This window comes from Bombina bombina, chromosome 6 (assembly GCF_027579735.1).
Source record: "Bombina bombina isolate aBomBom1 chromosome 6, aBomBom1.pri, whole genome shotgun sequence".
NCBI lineage: Eukaryota > Metazoa > Chordata > Amphibia > Anura > Bombinatoridae > Bombina > Bombina bombina.
Genome location: NC_069504.1, coordinates 654,561,349 through 654,587,857, shown reverse-complemented (window position 1 = coordinate 654,587,857; position 26,509 = coordinate 654,561,349). Strand labels below are relative to the sequence as shown.

The window sequence follows — 26,509 nt, the reverse complement described above, 5'->3', positions numbered from 1 at the left end:
CATCTTCTATCTTCATCCATCCGTCGTGGAGCGGGTCCATCTTCAAGACATCCGACGCGGAGCATCCTCTTCATCCAACGGCTCTTCTGGAATGAAGGTTCCTTTAAATGACGTCATCCAAGATGGCGTCCCTTCAATTCCGATTGGCTGATAGAATCAGCCAATCAGAATTAAGGTAGAAAAAATCCTATTGGCTGATGCAATCAGCCAATAGGATTGAAGTTTAATCCTATAGGCTGATGCAATCAGCCAATAGGATTGAGCTGGCATTCTATTGGCTGTTTCAATCAGCCAATAGAATGCAAGCTCAATCCTATTGGCTGATTGCATCAGCCAATTGGATTTTTCTACCTTAATTCCGATTGGCTGAATTCTATCAGCCAATCGGAATTGAAGGGATGCCATCTTGGATGACGTCATTTAAAGGAACCTTCATTCCAGAAGAGCCATCGGATGAAGAGGATGCTCCGCGTCAGATGTCTTGAAGATGGACCCGCTCCGCGCCGGATGGATGAAGATAGAAGATGCCGTCTGGATGAAAACTTCTGCCCATCTGGAGGACCACTTCACCTGGCTTGGATGAAGACTTCTCCCGGCTTCGTTGAGGACTTCGGCCCGGTTGGATGAAGACTTCTCCCGGTAAGGTGATCTTCAAGGGGTTAGTGTTAGGGTTTTTTAAGGGGGTATTGGGTGGGTTTTAATATTGGGGGGGATTTCTAATTTTTTTTTTACAGGTAAAAGAGCTGATTACTTTGGGGCAATGCCCCGCAAAAGGCCCTTTTAAGGGCTATTTGTAATTTAGTGTAGGGTTTGGCGTTTGTTTTTTATTTTGGGGGGGCTTTTTTATTTTGTTAGGGGGATTAGATTAGGTTTAATTAGTTTTCTAGTTTCTGTAAATTAGTGTTTGTTTTTGTTTGTTCTTTAGCTAATTTTATTTAATTGTATTTAATTTAGGGAATAAATTTAATTATAGTGTAGTGTTAAGTGTTAGTGTAACTTAGGTTAGGTTTTATTTTACAGGTACTTTTGTATTTATTTTAGCTAGGTAGTTATTAAATAGTTAATAAATATTTAATAACTATTCTACCTGGTTAAAATAAATACAAACTTGTAAAATAAAAATAAATACAAACCTGTAAAATAAAAATAAATCCTAAGATAGCTACAATGTAACTATTAGTTATATTGTAGCTAGCTTAGGGTTTATTTTATAGGTAAGTATTTAGTTTTAAATAGGAATAATTTAGTTAATTATAGTAATTTTTATTTAGATTTATTTAAATTATATTTAAGTTAGGGGGGTTAGGGTTAGACTTAGATTTAGGGGTTAATAACTTTAGTATAGTGGCGGCGACGTTGGGGGCGGCAGATTAGGGGTTACTAAATGTAGGTAGGTGTCGGAGATGTTAATGACGGCAGATTAGGAGTTAATAATATTTAACTAATGTTTGCGAGGCGAGAGTGCGGCGGTTTAGGGGTTAATATATTTATTATAGTGGTGGAGATGTCCTGTTCGGCAGATTAGGGGTTAAAAAATTTTTTTTTAGTGTTTGTGATGCGGGAGGGCCTCGGTTTAGGGGTTAATAGGTAGTTTATGGGTGTTAGTGTACTTTTTAGCACTTTAGTTAAGAGTTTTATGCTACAGCGTTGTAGTGTAAAACTCTTAACTACTGACTTTAGAATGCGTTACCAGTCTTGACAGGAGAGGGTCTACCGCTCACTTTTTGGCAGACTTGTAATACCGGCGCTATGCAAGTCCCATTGAAAAAAGAGGATACGCAATTTACGTAGGTGGATTTGCGGTATTTCCAAGTCTCGCCAAAAATGTGAGCGGTACACCTGTACCTGCAACACTCGTAACACCAGCGGGCGTTAAAAAGCAGCTTTAGGACCTCTTAACGCTGCTTTTTTAACCTAATGCACAACTCGTAATCTAGCCTTTAGTATTTCTTGCTGTTTTAGTTGTCGTGAAATTGTAGATTTTGGCACTTTAGTTATATCTGCCAGCTGATGACAACTAGTGTTAGGAGACTGACTTTTTATTTCTCCAACATTGGTGTGTCCGGTCCACGGCGTCATCCTTACTTGTGGGATATTCTCTTCCCCAACAGGAAATGGCAAAGAGTCCCAGCAAAGCTAGTCACATGATCCCTCCTAGGCTCCGCCCACTCCAGTCATTCTCTTTGCCGTTGCACAGGCAACATCTCCACGGAGATGGTTAAGAGTTTTTTGGTGTTTAAATGTAGTTTTATTCTTCTATCAAGTGTTTGTTATTTTAAAATAGTGCTGGTATGTACTATTTACTCTGAAACAGAAAAGGATGAAGATTTCTGTTTGTAAGAGGAAGATGATTTTAGCAGACAGTAACTGAAATCAATTGCTGTTTCCACACAGGACTGTTGAGATGAAGTAACTTCAGTTGGGGGAAACAGTTAGCAGTCTTTTCTGCTTAAGGTATGACTAGCCATATTTCTAACAAGACCATGTAATGCTGGAAGGCTGTCATTTCCCCTCATGGGGACCAGTAAGCCATTTTCTTAGTTAAACATAAAAGAATAAAGGGCTTCAAAAAGGGCTTAAAAACTGGTAGACATTTTTCTGGGCTAAAACAGTTGCTTTACTAGGCATATTATGCAGATTCTAACTAATTATTGGTATTATAATCTTGGGGAACGTTTAGAAAAACGGCAGGCACTGTGTTGGACACCTTTTTCAGATGGGGGCCTTTCTAGTTATAGACAGAGCCTCATTCTGGGACTGTATAGGGGTTAAATGTAAAAACGGCTCCGGTTCCGTTAATTTAAGGGTTAAAGCTCCGAAATTTGGTGTGTGTTTTCAGTTTGAAATTTAAAGTGACAGTAACGGTTTTATTTTAAAACGTTTTTTGTGCTTTGTTGACAAGTTTAAGCCTGTTTAACATGTCTGTACCATCAGATAAGCTATGTTCTATATGTATGAAAGCCAATGTGTCTCCCCATTTAAATTTATGTGATAATTGTGCCATAGCGTCCAAACAAAGTAAGGACAGTACTGCCACAGATAATGATATTGCCCAAGATGATTCCTCAAATGAGGGGAGTAAACATGATACTACATCATCCCCTACTGTGTCTACACCAGTTATGCCCACACAGGAGGCCCCTAGTACATCTAGTGCGCCAATACTTATTACCATGCAACAATTAACGGCTGTAATGGATAACTCCATAGCAAATATTTTATCCAAAATGCCTACTTATCAGAGAAAGCGCGATTGCTCTGTTTTAAACACTGAAGAGCAAGAGGACGCTGATGATAACTGTTCTGACATACCCTCACACCAATCTCAAGGGGCCATGAGGGAGGTTTTGTCTGATGGAGAAATTTCAGATTCAGGAAAAATTTCTCATCAAGCTGAACCTGATGTTGTGACATTTAAATTTAAATTAGAACATCTCCGCGCACTGCTTAAGGAGGTGTTATCTACTCTGGATGATTGTGACAATTTTGTCATTCCAGAGAAATTATGTAAGATGGACAAGTTCCTAGAGGTTCCGGTGCCCCCCGACGCTTTTCCTATACCCAAGCGGGTGGCGGACATAGTAAATAAAGAGTGGGAAAGGCCCGGCATACCTTTTGTTCCCCCCCCTATATTTAAGAAATTATTTCCTATAGTCGACCCCAGAAAGGACTTATGGCAGATAGTCCCCAAGGTCGAGGGGGCGGTTTCTACTCTAAACAAACGCACTACTATTCCTATCGAAGATAGTTGTGCTTTCAAAGATCCTATGGATAAGAAATTAGAGGGTTTGCTTAAAAAGATTTTTGTACAGCAAGGTTACCTTCTACAACCAATTTCATGCATTGTTCCTGTCACTACGGCAGCGTGTTTCTGGTTCGAGGAACTAGAAAAATCGCTCAGTAAAGAATCTTCGTATGAGGAGGTTATGGACAGAGTTCAAGCACTTAAATTGGCTAACTCTTTTGTTTTAGATGCCGCTTTGCAATTAGCTAGATTAGCGGCGAAAAATTCAGGGTTTGCTGTTGTGGCGCGCAGAGTGCTTTGGCTAAAGTCTTGGTCAGCGGATGTGTCTTCCAAGACAAAATTGCTTAACATTCCTTTCAAAGGTAAAACATTATTTGGACCTGATTTGAAAGAGATTATTTCAGACATCACTGGGGGAAAGGGCCACGCCCTCCCACAGGATAGGTCTTTTAAGGCTAATAATAAGCCTAATTTTCGTCCCTTTCGCAGAAACGGACCAGTCTCTAATTCTGTATCCTCTAAGCAAGAGGGTAATACTTCACAACCCAAACCAGCCTGGAAACCAATCAAGGCTGGAACAAGGGTAAGCAGGCCAAGAAGCCTACCACTGCTACCAAAACAGCATGAAGGGATAGCCCCCGATCCGGGACCGGATCTAGTGGGGGGCAGACTTTCTCTCTTTGCTCAGGCTTGGGCAAGAGATGTTCAGGATCCTTGGGCGCTAGAAATAGTTTCTCAAGGTTATCTCCTGGAATTCAAGGAACTACCCCCAAGGGGAAGGTTCCACAGGTCTCAATTATCTTCAAACCAAATAAAGAGACAGGCATTCTTACATTGTGTAGAAGACCTGTTAAAGATGGGAGTGATACATCCAGTTCCAATAAGAGAACAAGGAATGGGATTTTATTCCAATCTGTTCATAGTTCCCAAAAAAGAGGGAACATTCAGACCAATTTTGGATCTAAAGATCCTAAACAAATTTCTCAGGGTACCATCGTTCAAAATGGAAACTATTCGAACGATCCTACCTACTATCCAGGAAAATCAATTTATGACTACCGTGGATTTAAAGGATGCGTACCTACATATTCCTATCCACAAGGAACATCATCAGTTCCTAAGGTTCGCTTTTCTGGACAAGCATTACCAGTTTGTGGCACTTCCATTTGGATTAGCCACTGCTCCAAGGATTTTCACAAAGGTACTAGGGTCCCTTCTAGCGGTTCTAAGACCAAGGGGCATTGCAGTAGTACCTTACTTGGACGACATCCTGATTCAAGCGTCGTCCCTGTCAAAAGCAAAGGCTCATACGGACATCGTCCTAGCCTTTCTCAGATCTCACGGATGGAAGGTGAACAAAGAAAAAAGTTCTCTGTCCCCGTCAACAAGAGTTCCCTTCTTGGGAACAATAATAGATTCCTTAGAAATGAGGATTTTTCTGACAGAGGTCAGAAAATCAAAACTTCTAAGCTCTTGTCAAGTACTTCATTCTGTTCCTCGTCCTTCCATAGCGCAGTGCATGGAAGTAATAGGATTGATGGTTGCAACAATGGACATAGTTCCTTTTGCACGAATTCATCTAAGACCATTACAACTGTGCATGCTCAGACAGTGGAATGGGGATTATACAGACTTGTCTCCGACGATTCAAGTAGATCAAAAGACCAGAGATTCACTCCGTTGGTGGCTGACCCTGGACAATCTGTCACAGGGAATGAGCTTCCGCAGACCAGAGTGGGTCATTGTCACGACCGACGCCAGCCTAGTGGGCTGGGGCGCGGTCTGGGAATCCCTGAAAGCTCAGGGTCTATGGTCTCGGGAAGAGTCTCTTCTCCTGATAAACATTCTGGAACTGAGAGCGATATTCAATGCTCTCAGAGCTTGGCCTCAACTAGCAAAGGCCAAATTCATAAGGTTTCAGTCAGACAACATGACGACCGTTGCATATATCAATCATCAGGGGGGAACAAGGACTTCCCTGGCGATGAAAGAAGTGACCAAGATAATTCAATGGGCGGAGGATCACTCCTGCCACTTGTCTGCGATCCACATCCCAGGAGTGGAAAATTGGGAAGCGGATTTTCTGAGTCGTCAGACATTCCATCCGGGGGAGTGGGAACTCCATCCGGAAATCTTTGCCCAAATAACTCAATTATGGGGCATTCCAGACATCGATCTGATGGCGTCTCGTCAGAACTTCAAGGTTCCTTGCTACGGGTCCAGATCCAGGGATCCCAAGGCGACCCTAGTAGATGCAATAGTAGCACCTTGGACCTTCAACCTAGCTTATGTATTCCCACCGTTTCCTCTCATCCCCAGGCTGGTAGCCAGGATCAATCAGGAGAGGGCCTCGGTGATCTTGATAGCTCCTGCGTGGCCACGCAGGACTTGGTATGCAGACCTGGTGAATATGTCATCGGCTCCACCATGGAAGCTACCTTTGAGACAGGACCTTCTTGTTCAGGGTCCATTCGAACATCCGAATCTGGTTTCCCTCCAACTGATGGCTTGGAGATTGAACGCTTGATTTTATCAAAGCGTGGGTTTTCATATTCTGTAATAAATACTCTGATTCAGGCTAGAAAGCCTGTAACTAGAAAAATTTACCATAAAATATGGAAAAAATATATCTGTTGGTGTGAATCTAAAGGATTCCCATGGAACAAGATAAAAATTCCTAAGATTCTATCCTTTCTACAAGAAGGTTTGGAGAAAGGATTATCTGCAAGTTCTCTGAAGGGACAGATCTCTGCTTTATCTGTTTTACTTCACAAAAGACTGGCAGCTGTGCCAGATGTTCAAGCATTTGTTCAGGCTCTGGTTAGGATCAAGCCTGTTTACAGACCTTTGACTCCTCCCTGGAGTCTAAATCTAGTTCTTTCAGTTCTTCAAGGGGTTCCGTTTGAACCCTTACATTCCGTAGATATTAAGTTATTATCTTGGAAAGTTTTGTTTTTGGTTGCAATTTCTTCTGCTAGAAGAGTTTCAGAGTTATCTGCTCTGCAGTGTTCTCCGCCCTATCTGGTGTTCCATGCAGATAAGGTGGTTTTGCGTACTAAGCCTGGTTTTCTTCCGAAAGTTGTTTCCAACAAAAATATTAACCAGGAGATAGTTGTACCTTCTTTGTGTCCGAATCCAGTTTCAAAGAAGGAACGTTTGTTACACAATTTGGACGTAGTCCCTGCTCTAAAATTCTATTTAGAGGCTACTAAAGATTTCAGACAAACATCTTCCTTGTTTGTTGTTTATTCTGGTAAAAGGAGAGGTCAAAAAGCGACTTCTACCTCTCTTTCCTTTTGGCTTAAAAGCATTATCCGATTGGCTTATGAGACTGCCAGACGGCAGCCTCCTGAAAGAATCACAGCTCACTCCACTAGGGCTGTGGCTTCCACATGGGCCTTCAAGAACGAGGCTTCTGTTGACCAGATATGTAAGGCAGCGACTTGGTCTTCACTGCACACTTTTGCCAAATTTTACAAATTTGATACTTTTGCTTCTTCGGAGGCTATTTTTGGGAGAAAGGTTTTGCAAGCCGTGGTGCCTTCCATTTAGGTGACCTGATTTGCTCCCTCCCTTCATCCGTGTCCTAAAGCTTTGGTATTGGTTCCCACAAGTAAGGATGACGCCGTGGACCGGACACACCAATGTTGGAGAAAACAGAATTTATGCTTACCTGATAAATTGTAGCAATTTTTTTTTTTCTAAAAGTGACAAATCTTGTGCACTGTTTGGTAATGTTCTTAATATCCTATATATAGGATATGTTAACCCATGATATGTATACTGTACATTACAAGCGTATACCACAAGCAAAACCTCTTACGGTATCAGAATCCAATTATCACAGCAGCACCTTATAGCATGACTTGACCTCTGTAAGCTCTATCATCTTCTCTGTCATCTCTATGATCACCCCTGTGCATCACTGCCCCAGTTTAGAGGAGAGATGGCCCAAATTAGCAGAACAAATTCAAGCATAATAACTTAATTTGTTTCTGTTCTTTAATATTTGCATTAAATAAATGGCTGCCCCAATTAAAGGACCACTCAACATTGTAGATTTGCATAATTAACAAATGCATGATGAGAAGACAATGCAATAGTAGTAGATTTTTGTTAAATAAATTGCAAAATTATGTCTATTTACACTCCCCCTGTATCATGTGAAAGCCATCAGCCAATCACAAATGCATATACATATATGCTGTGAATTCTTGCACATGCTCAGTAGGAGTTGGTGACTCAAAAAGTGTAAATATAAAAAGACTGTGCACATTTTGCTAATGGAAGTAAATTAGAAAGTTGTTTAAAATTGCATGCTCTATCTGAATCATGAAGTTTAATTTTGACTTGAGTGTTCCTTTAAGTACAAGAAAATAATCTATTTGCTTTTCCTAAAGGGCAATTTTGGAGAGGTGTTCAGTGGACGTCTCCGTGCCGATAACATGCCTATAGCAGTCAAAACATGTCGGGAGACTCTGCCACCAGACCAAAAGGACAAATTTCTACTGGAAGCCAGGTCAGGATAGTAACGTTTGAATAGCTCCGTTGGTTATTTGGCTTTGCTTGTTTGGATGGAGGTTTGAATCATCACGCTCATTTCCTGGCAATGCCATCAGAGCCATCAATAAGCTACTTACCCTTACTATGGTACTAATAGCCAGCATTATTTATAGCCACTGTTTCAAGCGATACACATATAAAAAACAAAACAAAGCATTATATAATGCTCAAATAGAGTGTACTTTAATATCTAAATCCTCAGAAAGTCCAAGGGAATTTTCACGATGACTAGAACATCCAATGGGATAATACCGGTGGCAGCACTCTTTGCACACAATCGTGGTGGTAGCTCTTAAAAAAGAAAAAAGAGGTGCCGTATGTGTATCAGTCAAAATGGAAGAGTGCATTATAGTGTTTTTATTGTTTTATAGTTTGATGTTTTTGATATCTTTTTTAAATAAATATTCTTGAATTTATGTAAACACTTGGGCTAATCTGTGTATATCCCTGAGCCTACGCTACCTGTTTTTTCCACTTGTGGACCCATTACAGAGGATTTTTCCCTGTTCTGCCTAAGATCAGCGAGCTGGGCTGCTGTTAAAGGTCCAGCCTGCAACATTTGGCACAATTGAGTGCCTTCACCATTGTGAGTACCCTGTACTTATTTGTATTCTCACGTTTGTTTGATTTTACTGATACACACAGGTGGCTCCTTTGCGTATGTTTTCTTTTCTATGTATCTCTAACATAAGAGACTTTGGATCCTGCATTGCCGAAATTCAGCAAGCTGGGCTGCAGTTAAAGGTCCAGCCTGCATCATTTGGCACATCTGAGTGCCTTTAACACATGTGTGAGTACCCTGTACTCTGCCATTTTTTCCAGATTGTATTTGACTGATACACACATGCAGCGCCTCTTTTTTCTTTTTTTGGGCTCCAGAGTATGAACGTGTCTCGTGCACTATATGTATAGATACATGCACACTCCTGAACCTTCTTAGGTATACTTTCATGGAGAGGAACTAAGTTTTTAATAAAGAATACCAAGAGAAATAACTAACCGTGATCATAGAAGTACATTGGACCTTTTTACATTTTATGCAATTATAGTTGACTGCATGCTTCCTTATTCTTTTACAGTATAATTATTTTTATATCTGCCTTGTGCCGAAGAACCATGTTTTTTTAGGTTATTATTTTTATTGAAATTTCAAAATATAAGAGATATAATAAAACGTAAAACACAAACAAAAGAAGGATTAGTCTGTCTCACATTATATAACATTATATCATATACACAGCTAAGCAAACAGAACATCCACTCCAGGGAGCCTGTAAATTGTATTTAAGAGAATAAATTAATAATCCAAAAAGCAACGAATGGATAAACCTAAATAGTTTAAATTTATAAATTCTTGACAGACAAAGCCCCCACTATGTATTACACCTGCCCTATGATCTTAAGACTTTCCAAATAACTAATAAGATCCCCATCCTGGTCCAAAAAAAGGAAGGAATCTGTAAACTGCAAAATGGAAACTATGGATCCTAGCCATGACCAAAAAGGGCAGGAGTAAAAGCACCTGTTCACTTATGGGCATAAAGTAAGAGCTCATTTCGCATTCCAAAAATACTCCATAGTAACAAAGAAGTCCCTCCTTCCTTGATAAACATGTGCAATTTGTTCTAATTGCAAAGTGAAGCTAACCAAGTTAACCATTCTGGCCACATTACAAGTGGCGCGCTATTTAGCACTTTCGCTCAAACAATAACGCCGCCAGAAATAAAGATTTTGTTTTTGTAGGTTAATGCACATATTACAAGTTAAAAGTAAAACTTTTGTGTGCGCTAACTTCAGGACTTCGGATATTGCAACCACACTGACATATTATCCCCATAGACTTCAATGGAGAGTGTAGAAGAAGAAAACTAACACTTATCACTCACGCGCTAACCCAAAAGGATTTGTTAATATTTTACATTCCAAAGTTCTTCACATATAGGAAAATTTTATTTTAAATAAATATCCCTATATGTATCTGTATGTATCTATACCTGTATACCTATTCATATAGATATATATTTCACATTAACATTATCAGATGTATATAGAAATATATATTTAAAAATAAAAAAATATATTTTTCCTATGTGAAGAATATTGGAATGTAAAATATGTGTAATGCACTGGGTCGCGCTCTTTAGGTCTAACGTGGTGTTGGGTTAGTGCACATGAATAATTAGTTATCTTAAGGCACACTATGTAAATATAAAATATTGAAAAATATTAATAATAATTATTATAGATACTGTAAAATATACATTAATATTCTATGTATTTTTTAGAATATTTTAGTACATCTATAATAGTTATTAACATTAATTATTAATATTTTAAATATTTTATATTTAATTAAAGGGACAGTCTAGTCAACTTTCATGATTTGGATAGGGCATGAAATTTTAAACAACTTTCCAATTTACTTTTATCATTAAATTTGCTTTGTTCCCTTTGTGGTATTTTTGAAAAACTAAACCTAGGTAGGCTCAAACTGATTTCTAAAACCGTTGAAAACCGCCTCTTAGCTCAGAGTGTTTTGAAAGTTGTTTACAGTTAGACAGTACTAGTTCATGTGTGTCATATAGATAACATTGTGCTCACTCCAGTGGAGTTATTTAGGAGTCTGCACTGATTCGCTGAACTGCATGTCTGTCAAAAGCACTGAGATAAGGGGGCAGTCTGCAGAGGCTTAGATACAAGGTAATCACAGAGGTAAAACATATATTAATATAACTGTATTGGTTATGCAAAACTGGGGAATCCTATATAATAAAAGGCCAGGTATGTTTGTCAGATGCAGTCATGCGCAGTAGAGACTGCGCAAGGACAAACATACCTGGACTTGAGCAGCAGAGAAAGTGTTTTTCGGAAGCTGCCGTGGAGGGGGCATGGACGGTTGGGAACGCAGTGATGGGGGTGTGTCTGGATGTGCCGTGATGGGGGGGTGGCCGGGCGTGCCGTGATAGGGGCATGGCCAAGCGGGCATGACGTGATGGGGGCTCTCCGCATTCAGCATTGCACCAGCAGCTCTTGTGAACTGTTGGTGCAACGTCTCCCCCTGCAGATTCGCGTCCAATCGGCCGCTAGCAGGGGGTGTCAATCAATTCGATCTTATTGGATCGGGTTGATTCCCTGTGATGTCAACCGCTGCTTCATAACTGGTGTTTCTGGTGGCCTTCAGGCCTTCCTTCACTGGCCTTCAAGCTCCATACGGAGCTTGATAAATAGGCCCCAATGTGTTAACTTAGTGTAAAAGTATTTTCCGCAGTTTAATACGCTTAAATGGACATAAAACCCAATTTGTCTCTTTCATGTATTAGACAGAGTTCAATCCTATTGGCTGATCCAATCAGCCAATAGGATTGAGCTTCCATTCTATTGGCTGTTCCAATCAGCCAATAGAATGCTAGCTATACCGCCACTATAATAAACATATTAACCCCTAAACCGCCGCACTCCCGCCTCGCAAACATTAGTTAAATATTATTAACCCCTAATCTGCCGTCCCTAACATCGCCGCCACCTACCTACACTTATTAACCCCTAATCTGCCGCCCCTAACTTCGCCGCCACTATACTAAATGTATTAACCCCTAAACCTAAGTCTAACCCTAACACCCCCTAATTGAAATATAATTAAAATAAATCTAACTATAAATTCCTATCATTAACTAAATTATTCCTATTTAAAACTAAATACTTACCTATAAAATAAACCCTAAACTAGCTACAATATAACTAATAGTTACATTGTAGCTATCTTAGGGTTTATTTTTATTTTACAGGCAAGTTTGTATTTATTTTAACTAGGTAGAATAGTTATTAAATAGTTATTAACTATTTAATAACTACCTAGTTAAAATATATACAAAAGTACCTGTAAAATAAAACCTAACCTAATTTACACTAACACCTAACACTACACTATAATTAAATACATTAACTAAATTAAATACAATTAAATAAATTAAATTAAATTAGCTAAAGTACAAAAATAAAACACTAAATTACAGAAAATAATAAACAAATTACAGATATTCAAACTAATTACACCTAATCTAATAGCCCTATCAAAATAAAAAAGCTCCCCCAAAATAAAAAAAACCCTAGCCTAAACTAAACTACCAATAGCCCTTAAAAGGACCTTTTGCAGGGCATTGCCCCGAAGTAATCAGCTATTTTACCTGTAAGAAAAAATACAAACAACCCCCCAACAGTAAAACCCACCACCCACACAACCAACCCCCCAAATAAAATACTATCTAAAAAACCTAAGCTCCCCATTGCCCTGAAAAGGGCATTTGGATGGGCATTGTCCTTAAAAGGGCAGTTAGCTCTTTTGCAGGCCCAAACCCTAACCTAAAAATAAAACCCACCCAATACACCCTTAAAAAAACCTAACACTAACCCCCTGAAGATCGACTTACCGGGAGAAGTCTTCATCCAAGCCGGGCGAAGTGGTCCTACAGACGGGCAGAAGTCTTCATCCAGACGGCATCTTCTATCTTCATCCATCCGGCGCGGAGCAGGTCCATCTTCAAGACATCCTCTTCATCCGACGACTAAAGATGAATGAAGGTACCTTTAAGTGACGTCATCCAAGATGGTGTCCCTTAGATTCCGATTGGCTGATAGAATTCTATCAGCCAATTGGAATTAAGGTAGAAAAAATCCTATTGGCTGATGCAATCAGCCAATACGATTGAAGTTCAATCCTTTTGGCTGATCCAATCAGCCAATAGTATTGAGCTGGCATTCTATTGGCTGTTCCAGCCAATAGAATGCGAGTTATACCGCCACTATAATAAACATATTAACCCCTAAACCGCCGCACTCCCGCCTCGCAAACATTAGTTAAATATTATTAACCCCTAATCTGCCGTCCCTAACATCGCCGCCACCTTCCTACATTTATTAACCACTAATCTGCCGCCCCTAACGTCGCTGCCACTATACTAAATGTATTAACCCCTAAACCTAAGTCTAACCCTAACACCCCCTAATTGAAATATAATTAAAATAAATCTAACTACAAATTCCTATCATTAACTAAATTATTCCTATTTAAAACTAAATACTTACCTATAAAATAAACCCTAAGCTAGCTACAATATAACTAATAGTTACATTGTAGCTATCTTAGGGTTTATTTTTATTTTACAGGCAAGTTTGTATTTGTTTTAACTAGGTAGAATAGTTATTAAATAGTTATTAACTATTTAATAACTACCTAGTTAAAATAAATACAAAAGTACCTGTAAAATAAAACCTAAACTAATTTACACTAACACCTAACACTACACTATAATTAAATAAATTAACTAAATTAAATACAATTAAATAAATTAAATTAAATTAGCTAAAGTACAAAAAAAAACACTAAATTACAGAAAATAATAAACAAATTACAGATATTTAAACTAATTACACCTAATCTAATAGCCCTATCAAAATAAAAAAGCCCCCCAAAATAAAAAAACCCTAGCCTAAACTAAACTACCAATAGTCCTTAAAAGGACCTTTTGCGGAGCATTGCCCCAAAGTAATCAGCTATTTTACCTGTAAAAAAAATGCAAACAACCCCCCCAACAGTAAAACCCACCACCCACACAACCAACCCCCCAAATAAAATACTATCTAAAAAACCTAAGCTCCCCATTGCCCTGAAAAGGGCATTTGGATGGGCATTGCCCTTAAAAGGGCAGTTAGCTCTTTTGCAGGCCCAAACCCTAACCTAAAAATAAAACCCACCCAATACACCCTTAAAAAGAAAACTAACACTAACCCCCTGAAGATCGACTTACCGGGAGAAATCTTCATCCAAGCCGGGCTGAAGTCCTCAACGAAGCCGGGAGAAGTCTTCATCCAAGCCGGGCGAAGTGGTCCGCCAGATGGGCAGAAATCTTCATCCAGACGGCACCTTCTATCTTCATCCATCTGGCACGGAGCGGGTCCATCTTCAAGACATCCTCTTCATCCGACGACTAAAGATGAATGAAGGTACCTTTAAGTGACGTCATCCAAGATGGCATCCCTTAGATTCCGATTGGCTGATAGAATTCTATCAGCCAATCGGAATTAAGGTAGAAAAAAATCCTATTGGCTGATGCAATCAGCCAATACGATTGAAGTTCAATCCTATTGGCTGATCCAATCAGCCAATAGGATTGAGCTAGCATTCTATTGGCTGTTCCAATCGGATTGACCTCGCATTCTATTGGCTTTTCTGGTCAGCCAATAGAATGCGAGGTCAATCCGATTGGCTGATTAGATCAGCCAATCGGATTGAACTTCAATATGATTGGCTGATTCAATCAGCCAATCAGATTTTTCTTACCTTAATTCCGATTGGCTGATAGAATCCTATCAGCCAATCGGAATTCGAGGGACGCCATCTTGGATGACGTCCCTTAAAGGAACCGTCGTTCGTCGTTAGTCCGTCGGTTGAAGAGGATGGCTCCGCGTCGGCTGTATGGAAGATGGCTCCGCTCCTCTCCGGATGGATGAAGATAGAAGACCCCGCTTGGATGAAGACTTCTACCGGATGAAGGACCTCTTCTTGCTCCGCTTGGATGAATAATTCGGCTCGGCTGGGTGAAGACGACTCAAGGTAGGGAGATCTTCAGGGGGTTAGTGTTAGATTTATTTAAGGGGGGTTTGGGTGGGTTAGAATAGGGGTATGTGGGTGATGGGTTTTAATGTTGGGGGGTTGTATTTTTATTTACAGGTAAAAGAGCTGATTACTTTGGGGCAATGTCCGGCAAAAAGCCCTTTTAAGGGCTTGTAAAAGAGCTGATTACTTTGTAATTTAGAATAGGGTAGGGCATTTTATTATTTTGGGGGGCTTTTTTATTTTATTAGGGGGCTTAGATTAGGTGTAATTAGTTTAAACTTCTTGTAAAAAAAATTATTTTCTGTAATTTAGTGTTTGTTTGTTTTTTGTATTATAGATTAGTTTATTTAATTGTATTTTAGTTTAGCTAATTTTAGTTAATTTATTTAATTTATTGATAGTGTAGTGTTAGGTGTATTTGTAACTTAGGTAAGGATTTATTTTACATGTAATTTTATAATTATTTTAACTAGGTAGCTATTAAATAGTTATTAACTATTTAATAGCTATTGTACCTAGTTAAAATAAATACAAAGTTGCCTGCAAAATAAATATAAATCCTAAAATAGCTACAATGTTATACAATTAGTTATATTGTAGCTATATTAGGGTTTATTTTATAGGTAAGTATTTAGTTTTAAATAGGAATCATTTATTTAATTATAGTACATTTATTTAGATGTATTTAAATTATATTTAACTTAGGGGGGTGTTAGGGTTAGGGTTAGACTTAGGTTTAGGGGTTAATAACTTTATTATAGTAGCGGCGACGTTGGGGGCGGCAGATTAGGGGGTAATAAATATAGGTGTCGGCGATGTTAGGGGCAGTAGATTAGGGGTTCATAGCTCTAATGTAGGTTGCGGCGGTGTCCGGAGCAGCAGATTAGGGGTTAATAATATAATGCAGGTGTCAGCGATAGCGGGGGCGGCAGATTAGGGGTTAATAAGTGTAAGATTAGGGGTGTTTAGACTCGGGGTTCATGTTAGGGTGTTAGGTGTAGACTTAGGGAATGTTTCCCCATAGGAAACAATGGGGCTGCGTTAGGAGCTGAACGCTGCTTTTTTGCAGGTGTTAGTTTTTTTTTCAGCCAGCTCAGCCCCATTGTTTCCCATGGGGATATCGTGCACGAGCACGTTTTTCCAGCTTACCGCTGACTTAAGCAACGCTGGTATTGAGGGTTGAAGTGGAGCTAAATTATGCTCAACGCTCCCTTTTCTGAGGCTAACGCAGCCATTCAGACAACTCTAAATGCCAGCGTTGTCTTAAGGGTGCGCTGGAAAAAAAAGCAGCGTTAGCACCGCGGGTCTTTACCGACAAAACTCTAAATCTAGGCCATTGATTTTTCACTATGATTTAGGAGAGCCTATTTTAAGTTATTGCAAAAAAACACTCCAGATTGTTTCCTGCAAGGCTCCCTGAGTACTCCCCTGCGCCCCATGCATAGGTTTGAAAATACCAGTGAAATGTAAAAATTTGGCAAAGTAAAAGTAGAGGAAATAAAAACTCTAACAGTGAACATAATAAAAAAAAAAACGGCAAATGTAAAAAAAATAAATTAAAAATAGACCATTGTATGATACCGCTTTAAGCAGTCCCCAATGCAGAGTCCAGGCTGTCCAGGGCAATTAGGACAGTAATATATGGTGTTCTTTCTCTGCCCCCTTTTGGTACAGACTCTGCATTTTTTTTGAGGTTTCTGCTTTGCAGCAGTAGAGTTGTGGGTTGCAATCTGCATTAAGTAAATTGCAACCTTTTTGTACCAGACCCTTGTCTTCTGCATAATTAAGTAGGGCTGCAGCAGCTGATCTGCCAGATCAATCCCACCCATATGGCGGTTATAAACCTTGATGCACACTGGCTTCATTATGCTCTCAGCTCTGCCACGTACAGAGACCTCCACAGTCCTCTCTGTGTGGATGGTGGTAAGAAGGTATACATCCTTCTTGTCTCTCTACTTTACTACCAACAGCTCCTTGCCGCAGAGCTGAGGTCTCCCCCCTTCATAGCAGGGTGCGTGAAAGTTGTCCTGTGAAACCTGCGTGTGGTTTTTTTTTATTGTACCGCAAGCTACTGTATCAAAGAAATACAGTAGCTTGAACAAAAGGACACTTGTATAAAAATTATCTAAATACAAGTGGTACTCTTTGTTCATCAGGGGTAATATCAGGTCCCAGATAATCATGCCAGAGGTTCCCATATGTTCTGGGCAACCTGGAGGGTCAAGGTGGCTATCCTTTCCCTCATACACCCGGAAGACCTGAGTATACCCAGTCTTGCTCTCACAGAGCTTATACACCTTTACCCCATACCTGGAGTACTTGAAAGGAATATACTGCTTGAATCCCAGCCTTCTCTTATACTTTATCAGGGATTCATCAACGCATATATTCCTTCCAGGTCTATAAGCCCCTGCAAACCTGGCAGCAAAGTGGGTAATCAGGGGGTGTATTTTATATAGCCTGTCAAATTGGGGATGCTCCATAGGGGGGCACAGGCTGTTGTCGCATAGTCAATGCCCAGAATGCCCATTGCTGCTTTGCCAAATATGAGTCAGGCTTTTGCAGCACGGAACTGATGGGCATATAAATTAGTTTGGGCGACAAGAAGCTGTTGGGGGCTAAATCCTGCAACATCCATATTGATGCCAGGATTTGCTGTGAAGGATGGGATATCTGGCCTCTGGTGATGAGGCGTTACCCACTCTTCAGCGGCAATGGCAGCAACATGTCTCCTTCTGGCAGGGGGGCTAGCAGCCACAGATACATCACTATCAGTTGAGACTGTATCTAATGATGTATCTGAGCGTACGGCAGGGTCAAAATCACATAGAGGGGTCTGACTCTGATGCAAGGATGGCATACGCCTCCTCAGCACTATATATTCTCTGTGACATTATTTATTTTATCTGTCACAGAAAAAAAAATCAACTCAAAATTTTAATTTAAATTAACTAACGGCTAGATTTAGAGTTTTGTCGGTAACGACCCGCGTAGCTAACGCTGGCTTTTTTCCCCCCGCACCTTTTAAATACAGCTGGTATTTAGAGTTCACAGAAGGGCTGCGTTAGGCTCCAAAAAGGGAGCGTAGAGCATAATTTACCGCCACTGCAACTCTCAATACCAGCAGTGCTTACGGACGCGGCCAGCTTCAAAAACATGCTCGTGCACGATTCCCCCATAGGAAACAATGGGGCCGTTTGAGCTGAAAAAAAACCTAACACCTGCAAAAAAGCAGCGTTCAGCTCCTAACGCAGCCCCATTGTTTCCTATGGGGAAACACTTCCTAAGTCTGCACCTAACACCCTAACATGTACCCCGAGTCTAAACACCCCTAACCTTACACTTATTAACCCCTAATCTGCCGACCCCGCTATCGCTGAACCCTGCATATTTTTTTAACCCCTAATCTGCCGCTCTGTACACCGCCGCAACCTATGTTATCCCTATGAACCCCTAATCTGCTGCCCCTAACACTGCCGACCCCTATATTATATTTATTAACCCCTAATCTGCCGCCCCCAACGTCGCCTCCACCTACCTACAATTATTAACCCCTAATCTGCCGACCGGACCTCGCTGCTACTCTAATAAATGTATTAACCCCTAAAGCTAAGTCTAACCCTAACCCTAACATCCCCCTAAATTAAATATAATTTAAATCTAACTAAATAAATGAACTCTTATTAAATAAATTATTCCTATTTAAAGCTAAATACTTACCTGTAAAATAAATCCTAATATAGCTACAATATAAATTATAATTATATTGTAGCTATTTTAGGATTAATATTTATTTTACAGGCAACTTTGTATTTATTTTAACCAGGTACAACAGATATTAAATAGTTAATAACTATTTAATAGTTACCTAGTTAAAATAATTACAAAATGACCTGTAAAATAAATCCTAACCTAAGTTACAATTAAACCTAACACTAAACTATCAATAAATTAATTAAATAAAATACCTACAATTATCTACAATTAAACCTAACACTACACTATCAATAAATTAATTAAATACAATACCTACAAATAAATACAATTAAATAAACTAACTAAAGTACAAAAAATAAAAAAGAACTAAGTTACAAAAAATAAAAAAATATTTACAAACATTAGAAAAATATTACAACAATTTTAAGCTAATTACACCTACTCTATGCCCCCTAATAAAATAACAAAGCCCCCCCAAAATAAAAAAATGCCCTACCCTATTCTAAAATAAAAATAGAAAAGCTCTTTTACCTTACCAGCCCTTAAAAGGGCCTTTTGCGGGGCATGCCCCAAAGAATTCAGCTCTTTTGCCTGGAAAAAAAAACATACAATACCCCCCCCAACATTACAACCCACGACCCACATACCCCTAATCTAACCCAAACCCCCCTTAAATAAACCTAACACTAAGCCCCTGAAGATCTTCCTACCTTATCTTCACCACGCCGGGTATCACCGATCGGTCCAGGCTCCGATGTCTTGATCCAAACCCAAGCGGGGGCTGAAGACGTCCATCCTCCAGCTGAAGTCTTGATCCAAGCCCAAGCGGGGGCTGAAGACGTCCATCCTCCGGCTGAAGTCTTGATCCAAGCGGCGGCTGAAGAAGTCCATCATCGGTCAGTAGTCTTCATCCTATCCGGGCAGAAGAGGATATCCGGACCGGTAGACATCTTCATCCAAGCGGCATCTTCTATCTTCTTCCATCCGACGACGAGCGGCTCCATCTTCAAGACCTCCGGCGCGGATCCAATCTCTTTTTCCGACGTCCTAACACAGAATGAAGGTTCCTTTAAGGGACGTCATCCAAGATGGCGTCCCTCAAATTCCGATTGGCTGATAGGATTCTATCAGCCAATCGGAATTAAGGTAGAAAAAAACTGATTGGCTGATTGAATCAGCCAATCAGATTCAAGTTCAATCCGATTACCTGATTGGATCAGCCAATCAGATTGAGCTCGCATTCTATTGGCTGATCGGAACAGCCAATAGAATGCGAGCTCAATCTGATTGGGGATCAGCTAATAGAATGCGAGCTCAATCTGATTGGCTGATTGGATCAGCCAATCGGATTGAACTTGAATCTGATTGGCTGATTCCATCAGCCAATCAGAATTTTCCTACCTTAATTCCGATTGGCTGATAGAATCCTATCAGACAATCGGAATTCGAGGGACACCTTCTTGGATGACGTCCCTTAAAGGAACCTTCATTCTGTGTTAGGATGTCGGAAGATGGAAGAAGATAGAAGATGCCGCTTGGATGAAGATGTCTACCGGTCCGGATCTCCTCTTCTGCCCGGATAGGGTGAAGACTTCTGCCCGATGATGGACTTCTTCAGCCGCCGCTTGGATCAAGACTTCAGCCGGAGGATGGACGTCTTCAGCCCCCGCTTGGGCTTGGATCAAGACTTCAGCCGGAGGATGGACGTCTTCAGCCCCCGCTTGGGCTTGGATCAAGATATCGGAGCCTGGACCGATCGGTGATACCCGGCGTGGTGAAGATAAGGTAGGAAGATCTTCAGGGGCTTAGTGTTAGGTTTATTTAAGGGGGGTTTGGGTTAGATTAGGGGTATGTGGGTGGTGGGTTGTAATGTTGGGGGGGGGTATTGTATTTTTTTTTTCCAGGCAAAAGAGCTGAATTCTTTGGGGCATGCCCTTTTAAGGGCTGGTAAGGTAAAAGAGCTTTTCTATTTGAATTTTAGAATAGGGTAGGTCATTTTTTTATTTTGGGGGGCTTTGTTATTTTATTAGGGGGGTTAGAGTAGGTGTAATTAGCTTAAAATTGTTGTAATATTTTTCTAATGTTTGTAAATATTTTTTTATTTTGTGTAACTTAGTTCTTTTTTATTTTTTGTACTTTAGTTAGTTTATTTAATTGTATTTATTTGTAGGTATTGTATTTAATTAATTTATTGATAGTGTAGTGTTAGGTTTAATTGTAGATAATTGTAGGTATTTTATTTAATTAATTTATTGATAGTGTAGTGTTAGGTTTAATTGTAACTTAGGTTAGGATTTATTTTACAGGTAATTTTGTAATTATTTTAACTAGGTAACTATTAAATAGTTATTAACTATTTAATAGCTATTGTACCTGGTTAAAATAAATACAAAGTTGCCTGTAAAATAAATATTAATCCTAAAATAGCTACAATATAATTATCATTTATATTGTAGCTATATTAGGATTTATTTTACAGGTAAGTATTTAGCTTTAAATAGGAATAATTTATTTAATAAGAGTTAATTTATTTCGTTAGATTTAAATTATATTTAACTTAGGGGGTGTTAGGGTTAGGGTTAGATTTAGCTTTAGGGGTTAATACATTTATTAGAGTAATGGTGAGGTCTGGTCGGCAGATTAGGGGTTAATAATTGTAGGTAGGTGGAGGCGACGTTGGGGGCAGCAGATTAGGGGTTAATAGGGATAACGTAGGTGGCGGCGGTGTGCGGTCGGCAGATTAGGGGTTAAAAAAATTTAATAGAGTGGCGGCGATGTGGGGGGACCTCGGTTTAGGGGTACATAGGTAGTTTATGGGTGTTAGTGTACTTTAGAGCACAGTAGTTAAGAGCTTTATGAACCGGCGTTAGCCCAGAAAGCTCTTAACTCCTAGCTTTTTTCTGCAGCTGGAGTCTTGTCGTTAGATTTCTAACGCTCACTTCAGCCAAGACTCTAAATACCAGCGTTAGAAAGATCCCATTGAAAAGATAGGATACGCAAATGGCGTAGGGGGATCTTAGGTATGGAAAAGTCGCGGCTGCAAAGTGAGCGTTAGACCCTTTCCTGACTGACTCTAAATACCAGCAGTAGCCCAAAACCAGCGTTAGGAGCCTCTAACGCTGGTTTTGACGGCTAACGCCAAACTCTAAATCTAGGCGTAAATTAATTAAATGGCTCTGAAAGAGCCTTTGGGTCTCACAAAAAAATTACTGAAAAAAATGAACCCCTAAAAAAATTCACAGACAGCAAAAAAGTGCAGCTGTGCTACTGCCAGTGATTTATAGTGATCACTGGCAAGCTAGGGGTTAATGGCTCTGAAAAGAACCTTTGGGTCTCACAATTTTTAATAAATATATTATATAAATCTCTCTATATTAGATAAATCTCTCTAATATTACAAATATTGACATGATCAGACAAATGGGATATTTTATTATTACAAAATAAATTATAGAGCAAACTCAGATTGGATGACCCTAGCCTGCCCCTATGATGAGGCAGGCTAGGGACACCCCCAGAAGCCCCATGATGCACTGGGCATCGCCATCTTTGAAGCCTCATGGGGGTGGGGGAGGGGGGCTATATGGGGCTTATAATAATAAAAATAAAATTTAAATTGTTATATTATTTTAATACATACTGGGTGCCTCGACTCACTGAGGCACTCAGCACACAAGCAGAGCATCGGAAGCCTGTCCGTTCGCTTCCAATACTCTGCTAGACTGTCGGGCTCCCCTTGGAGCGAAACTGGAAGTGAGGAATGATTAATCCGGGACCCGACAGTCGGGAACAATATTGCAGGATGCCTTGACATCGAGGCATCGCTGCAATACCGTTAGAGCAGCTGGAAACGATCTTGATCGCTACCAGCGCTCAGATTACCTGAGGACCTACAGGGTACATCCTTGGTCGTTAACGACCATTTTTTGTAGGACGTACCCTGTACGTCGTCGGTCGTTAAAGGGTTAAAGGGACATGATACCCAAATTTTGAAACACTTGAAAGTGTTGCAACATAGCTGTAAAAAGCTGACTAGAAAATATCACCTGAACATCTCTATGTAAAAAAAGTATTCATACCCCATTGTAAAGGACTTTAAGCAGCAAAATAGTATGCCTGTACCGGGACCTGCAAGGGAGCGTGCCTCATGCACACTCATGTTATCTCCCTATTCAGTTGATGAAAGTTTACTATGAAATCTCATGAGAGTTAAGTGAAATCTCATGAGTTCACAGTAAAAGAGTTACTGCTGATTGGCTGCTGTTCATTTCTTTCTTTTTCTTTTTTTTACCTGCAGCTGGGCAGCAGCTGAAGTATAACTTTTTACACAGAACATATTCTAGTGAGCTGAGGAATTGTGAGGTAAAATATCTTCCTTTTTTTTTTACATAGAGATTCTCAGGTGATATTTTCCTGTCAGCTTTTTACAGTTATGCTGCATCACTTTCAAGCAATTTAGCATATGAGTATTATGTCCCTTTAAGTAAGCTTTATTACTTCTTTCAGATACAAATTTAAACTTGATTACATATTGAAAAGTAATAAAAATAATGTATGCATAGTTATCATACTGTAGTCATTTTGGCTATGTAGAGCCAAATGTGTTCTACACCTAGATAGGCTGAACCATAGTGGTTTTTGGTCTGATAAGCTGAATATTGTATATAAATTAATAATGGGTTATAAAAAGAAATGTATTAATTATTCAAATCATTGAATATTTTATGAATAATGTCAACTACTGTGAACTACTCTACACATCCTGCAATATTTTTTATTTCTAAAATTTCTTCTTTTGAAAAGCAAGTCATTGTACATACATTATTTTTTTTATTTTTTTAGTGGAGAGATGTAGTAAGAAAATATTAATTTTACAGATTACAGTTTGAAACATTGTAGTGCATTGGTAGAGATGAGAAACAACTATACCTATCACAGCTTGTCAGCTTGGGTCCAAGCAAAAGTACTATATTTGGAGACTCTATTGATAATAAATTAAAGAAGCATACCACCTTTTTAAAGTGTTAAACTTGCAAATTTCCCCCAACTGAGCATTTTCTTTTTCGTTTAATTTTTCTTTTGTCTGCCTTAGAGCTAATAAGAAATGCACAGCTGGTGCCTTGACATTGAATGTTTGGCTTCCTGGCACTATCCCCAACTTCTTTAGCTTGTATAGTCACACGAAAAAAATTCTGTGCACGTGTGCTGCCCTACTAGCTACAGAAGTCAGGAGCACACACTATTCAATATGTAGGAGCCAGAGGTGCATTTCTTTCTTCTTTTTTTTTTAAATACTTTTTTATTGAGGTTCAGATCATGGCATACATGTAAACAATAGCAGTTAAGTCAATACAGAAGTTTGTTTCAATACAGAAAAAACACTATAAGTTATATAAGATAAACATATCACATGAGAATATTGAAAAAACATGAGTAAATATAAATCTTTCCAGAAAAACTATCGGCTAGATTACGAGTCTTGCGTTAGGGTTAAAAAGCAGTTGTACCGCTCACTTTTTTGGTGCGACTCGATAATACCGCAAATCCACTTACGTCAATTGCGTATCCTATTTTTTCAATGGGATTTTCCTAACGCCGGTATTACGAGTCTTCCTATAAGTGAGCGGTACACCCTCTACCTCCAAGATCCCTAACGCATTTGAAAGTCAGTAGTTAAGAGTTTTATGGGCTAACGCCGTAGTATAAAACTCTTAACTAAAGTGCTAAAAAGTACACTAACACCCATAAACTACATATTAACCCCTAAACCGAAGCTTCCCCCCCACATCGCAAACACTAAAATAAAATTTTTAACCCCTAATCTGCCGAACCGGACATCGCCGCCACTTTTCTCTTGTTAAGTGTGTTCAGTCCACGGGTCATCCATTACTTATGGGGTATATTCTCCTTCCCAACAGGAAGTTGCAAGAGGATCACCCAAGCAGAGCTGCTATATAGCTCCTCCCCTCACATGTCATATCCAGTCATTCTCTTGCAACCCTCAACAAAGAAGGAGGTCGCGAGAGGAGCTGGAGTTTTTTACTTATCTATTCTCCAATCAAAAGTTTGTTATTTTAAATGGCACCGGAGTGTGCTGTTTTTCTATCTCAGGCAGTATTTGGAAGAAGAAACTGCCTGCGTTTTTTCTATGATCTTAGCAGGCGTAACTAAGATCCACTGTCTGTTCTCGACATTCTGAGGAGTGGGGTAACTTCAGAAACTGGGAATAGCATGCGGGGTCCTCCGCAAATGAGGTATGTGCAGTACTTTATTTTCTGGGAATGGAATTGACTAAGAAAATACTGCTGTTACCGTATGATGTAAGTACAGCCTTAAATGCAGTAGTGGCAACTGGTATCAGGCTGATAAATGTATGCGCAGTCGAGTTATTTTCTAGGGACTAGAATTTGACTGGGAAAATACTGTTAAAACTGAAATAATACTTAAGCCTTATCTGCAGTGGTAGCGACTGGTAGCAGGCTTAGTGATAACTTTGCATGACATTGGAAAATGTTGCTTTTTAATAAAACGTTTACTGGCATGTTATTCGTTTTTGTGAGGTACTTTGGTGATAAATCTCTTTGGGCATGACAGGGCCCCCTATCCAGAGACGGATTTAGTGGGGGGGCAGACTTTCTCTCTTCGCCTAGGCTTGGGCAAGAGATGTGCAGGATCCCTGGACGTTAAAAATTATATCTCAGGGATATCTTCTGGATTTCAAAACCTCTCCTCCACAAGGGAGGTTCCATCTTTCGAGGTTATCAACAAACCTAGTAAAGAGAGAGGCATTTCTACAATGTGTACAAGACCTCTTAATCATCGGAGTGATCCACTCAGTTCCGCGATCGGAACAGGGACAAGGATTTTACTCAAATCTATTTGTGGTTCCCAAAAAAGAGGGAACCTTCAGACCAATCTTGGATTTAAAGATCTTAAACAAATTCCTAAGGGTACCATCGTTCAAGATGGAAACCATTCGAACCATCCTACCCATGATCCAAGAGGGTCAATATATGACCACAGTGGACTTAAAGGATGCTTACCTTCATATACCGATTCACAAAGATCATTATAGGTACCTAAGGTTTGCCTTTCTAGACAGGCATTACCAGTTTGTGGCTCTTCCCTTCGGGTTAGCCACGGCCCCGAGAATTTTTACAAAGGTTCTGGGCTCACTTCTGGCGGTACTAAGACCACGAGGCATAGCGGTGGCCCCGTACCTAGACAACATTCTGATACAAGCGTCAAGTTTTCAGAATGCAAAGTCTCATACAGAGATAGTTCTAGCATTTCTGAGGTCGCATGGGTGGAAAGTGAACGTGGAAAAGAGTTCTCTGTTACCACTCACAAGGGTTCCTTTTCTAGGGACTCTTATAGATTCTGTAGAGCTGAAGATTTACCTGACGGAGTCCAGGTTATCAAAGATTCTCAATGCTTGCCGTGTCCTTCATTCCGTTCCAAGCCCATCAGTAGCTCAGTGCATGGAGGTAATCGGCTTAATGGTCGCGGCAATGGACATAGTGCCATTTGCACGCCTTCATCTCAGACCGCTGCAACTATGCATGCTCAGTCAATGGAACGGGGATTACTCAGATCTGTCCCCTTTGCTAAATCTGGACCAGGAGACCAGAGATTCTCTTCTCTGGTGGTTGTCACCGGTTCATCTGTCCAAAGGAATGACCTTTCGCAAACCAGATTGGACGATTGTAACAACGGATGCCAGCCTTCTAGGCTGGGGAGCAGTCTGGAATTCCCTGAAGGCTCAGGGATCGTGGACTCAGGAGGAGAAACTCCTTCCAATAAACATTCTAGAATTAAGAGCAATATTCAATGCTCTTCTAACTTGGCCTCAGTTAGCAAAACTGAGGTTC

At 39.9% G+C, this 26,509-nt stretch overlaps 1 protein-coding gene across 1 annotated transcript in view; it reads left to right on the top strand.

Moving 5' to 3' along the window:
* FES (FES proto-oncogene, tyrosine kinase) overlaps positions 1-26,509 on the top strand; it is a 433,101-nt gene that overhangs the window by 275,391 nt on the left and 131,201 nt on the right. The window contains exon 14 of the mRNA XM_053717717.1: positions 8,146-8,264. Within this exon, the coding sequence (XP_053573692.1) occupies positions 8,146-8,264 (119 nt within the window). The remainder of the gene's footprint in view (positions 1-8,145; positions 8,265-26,509) is intronic.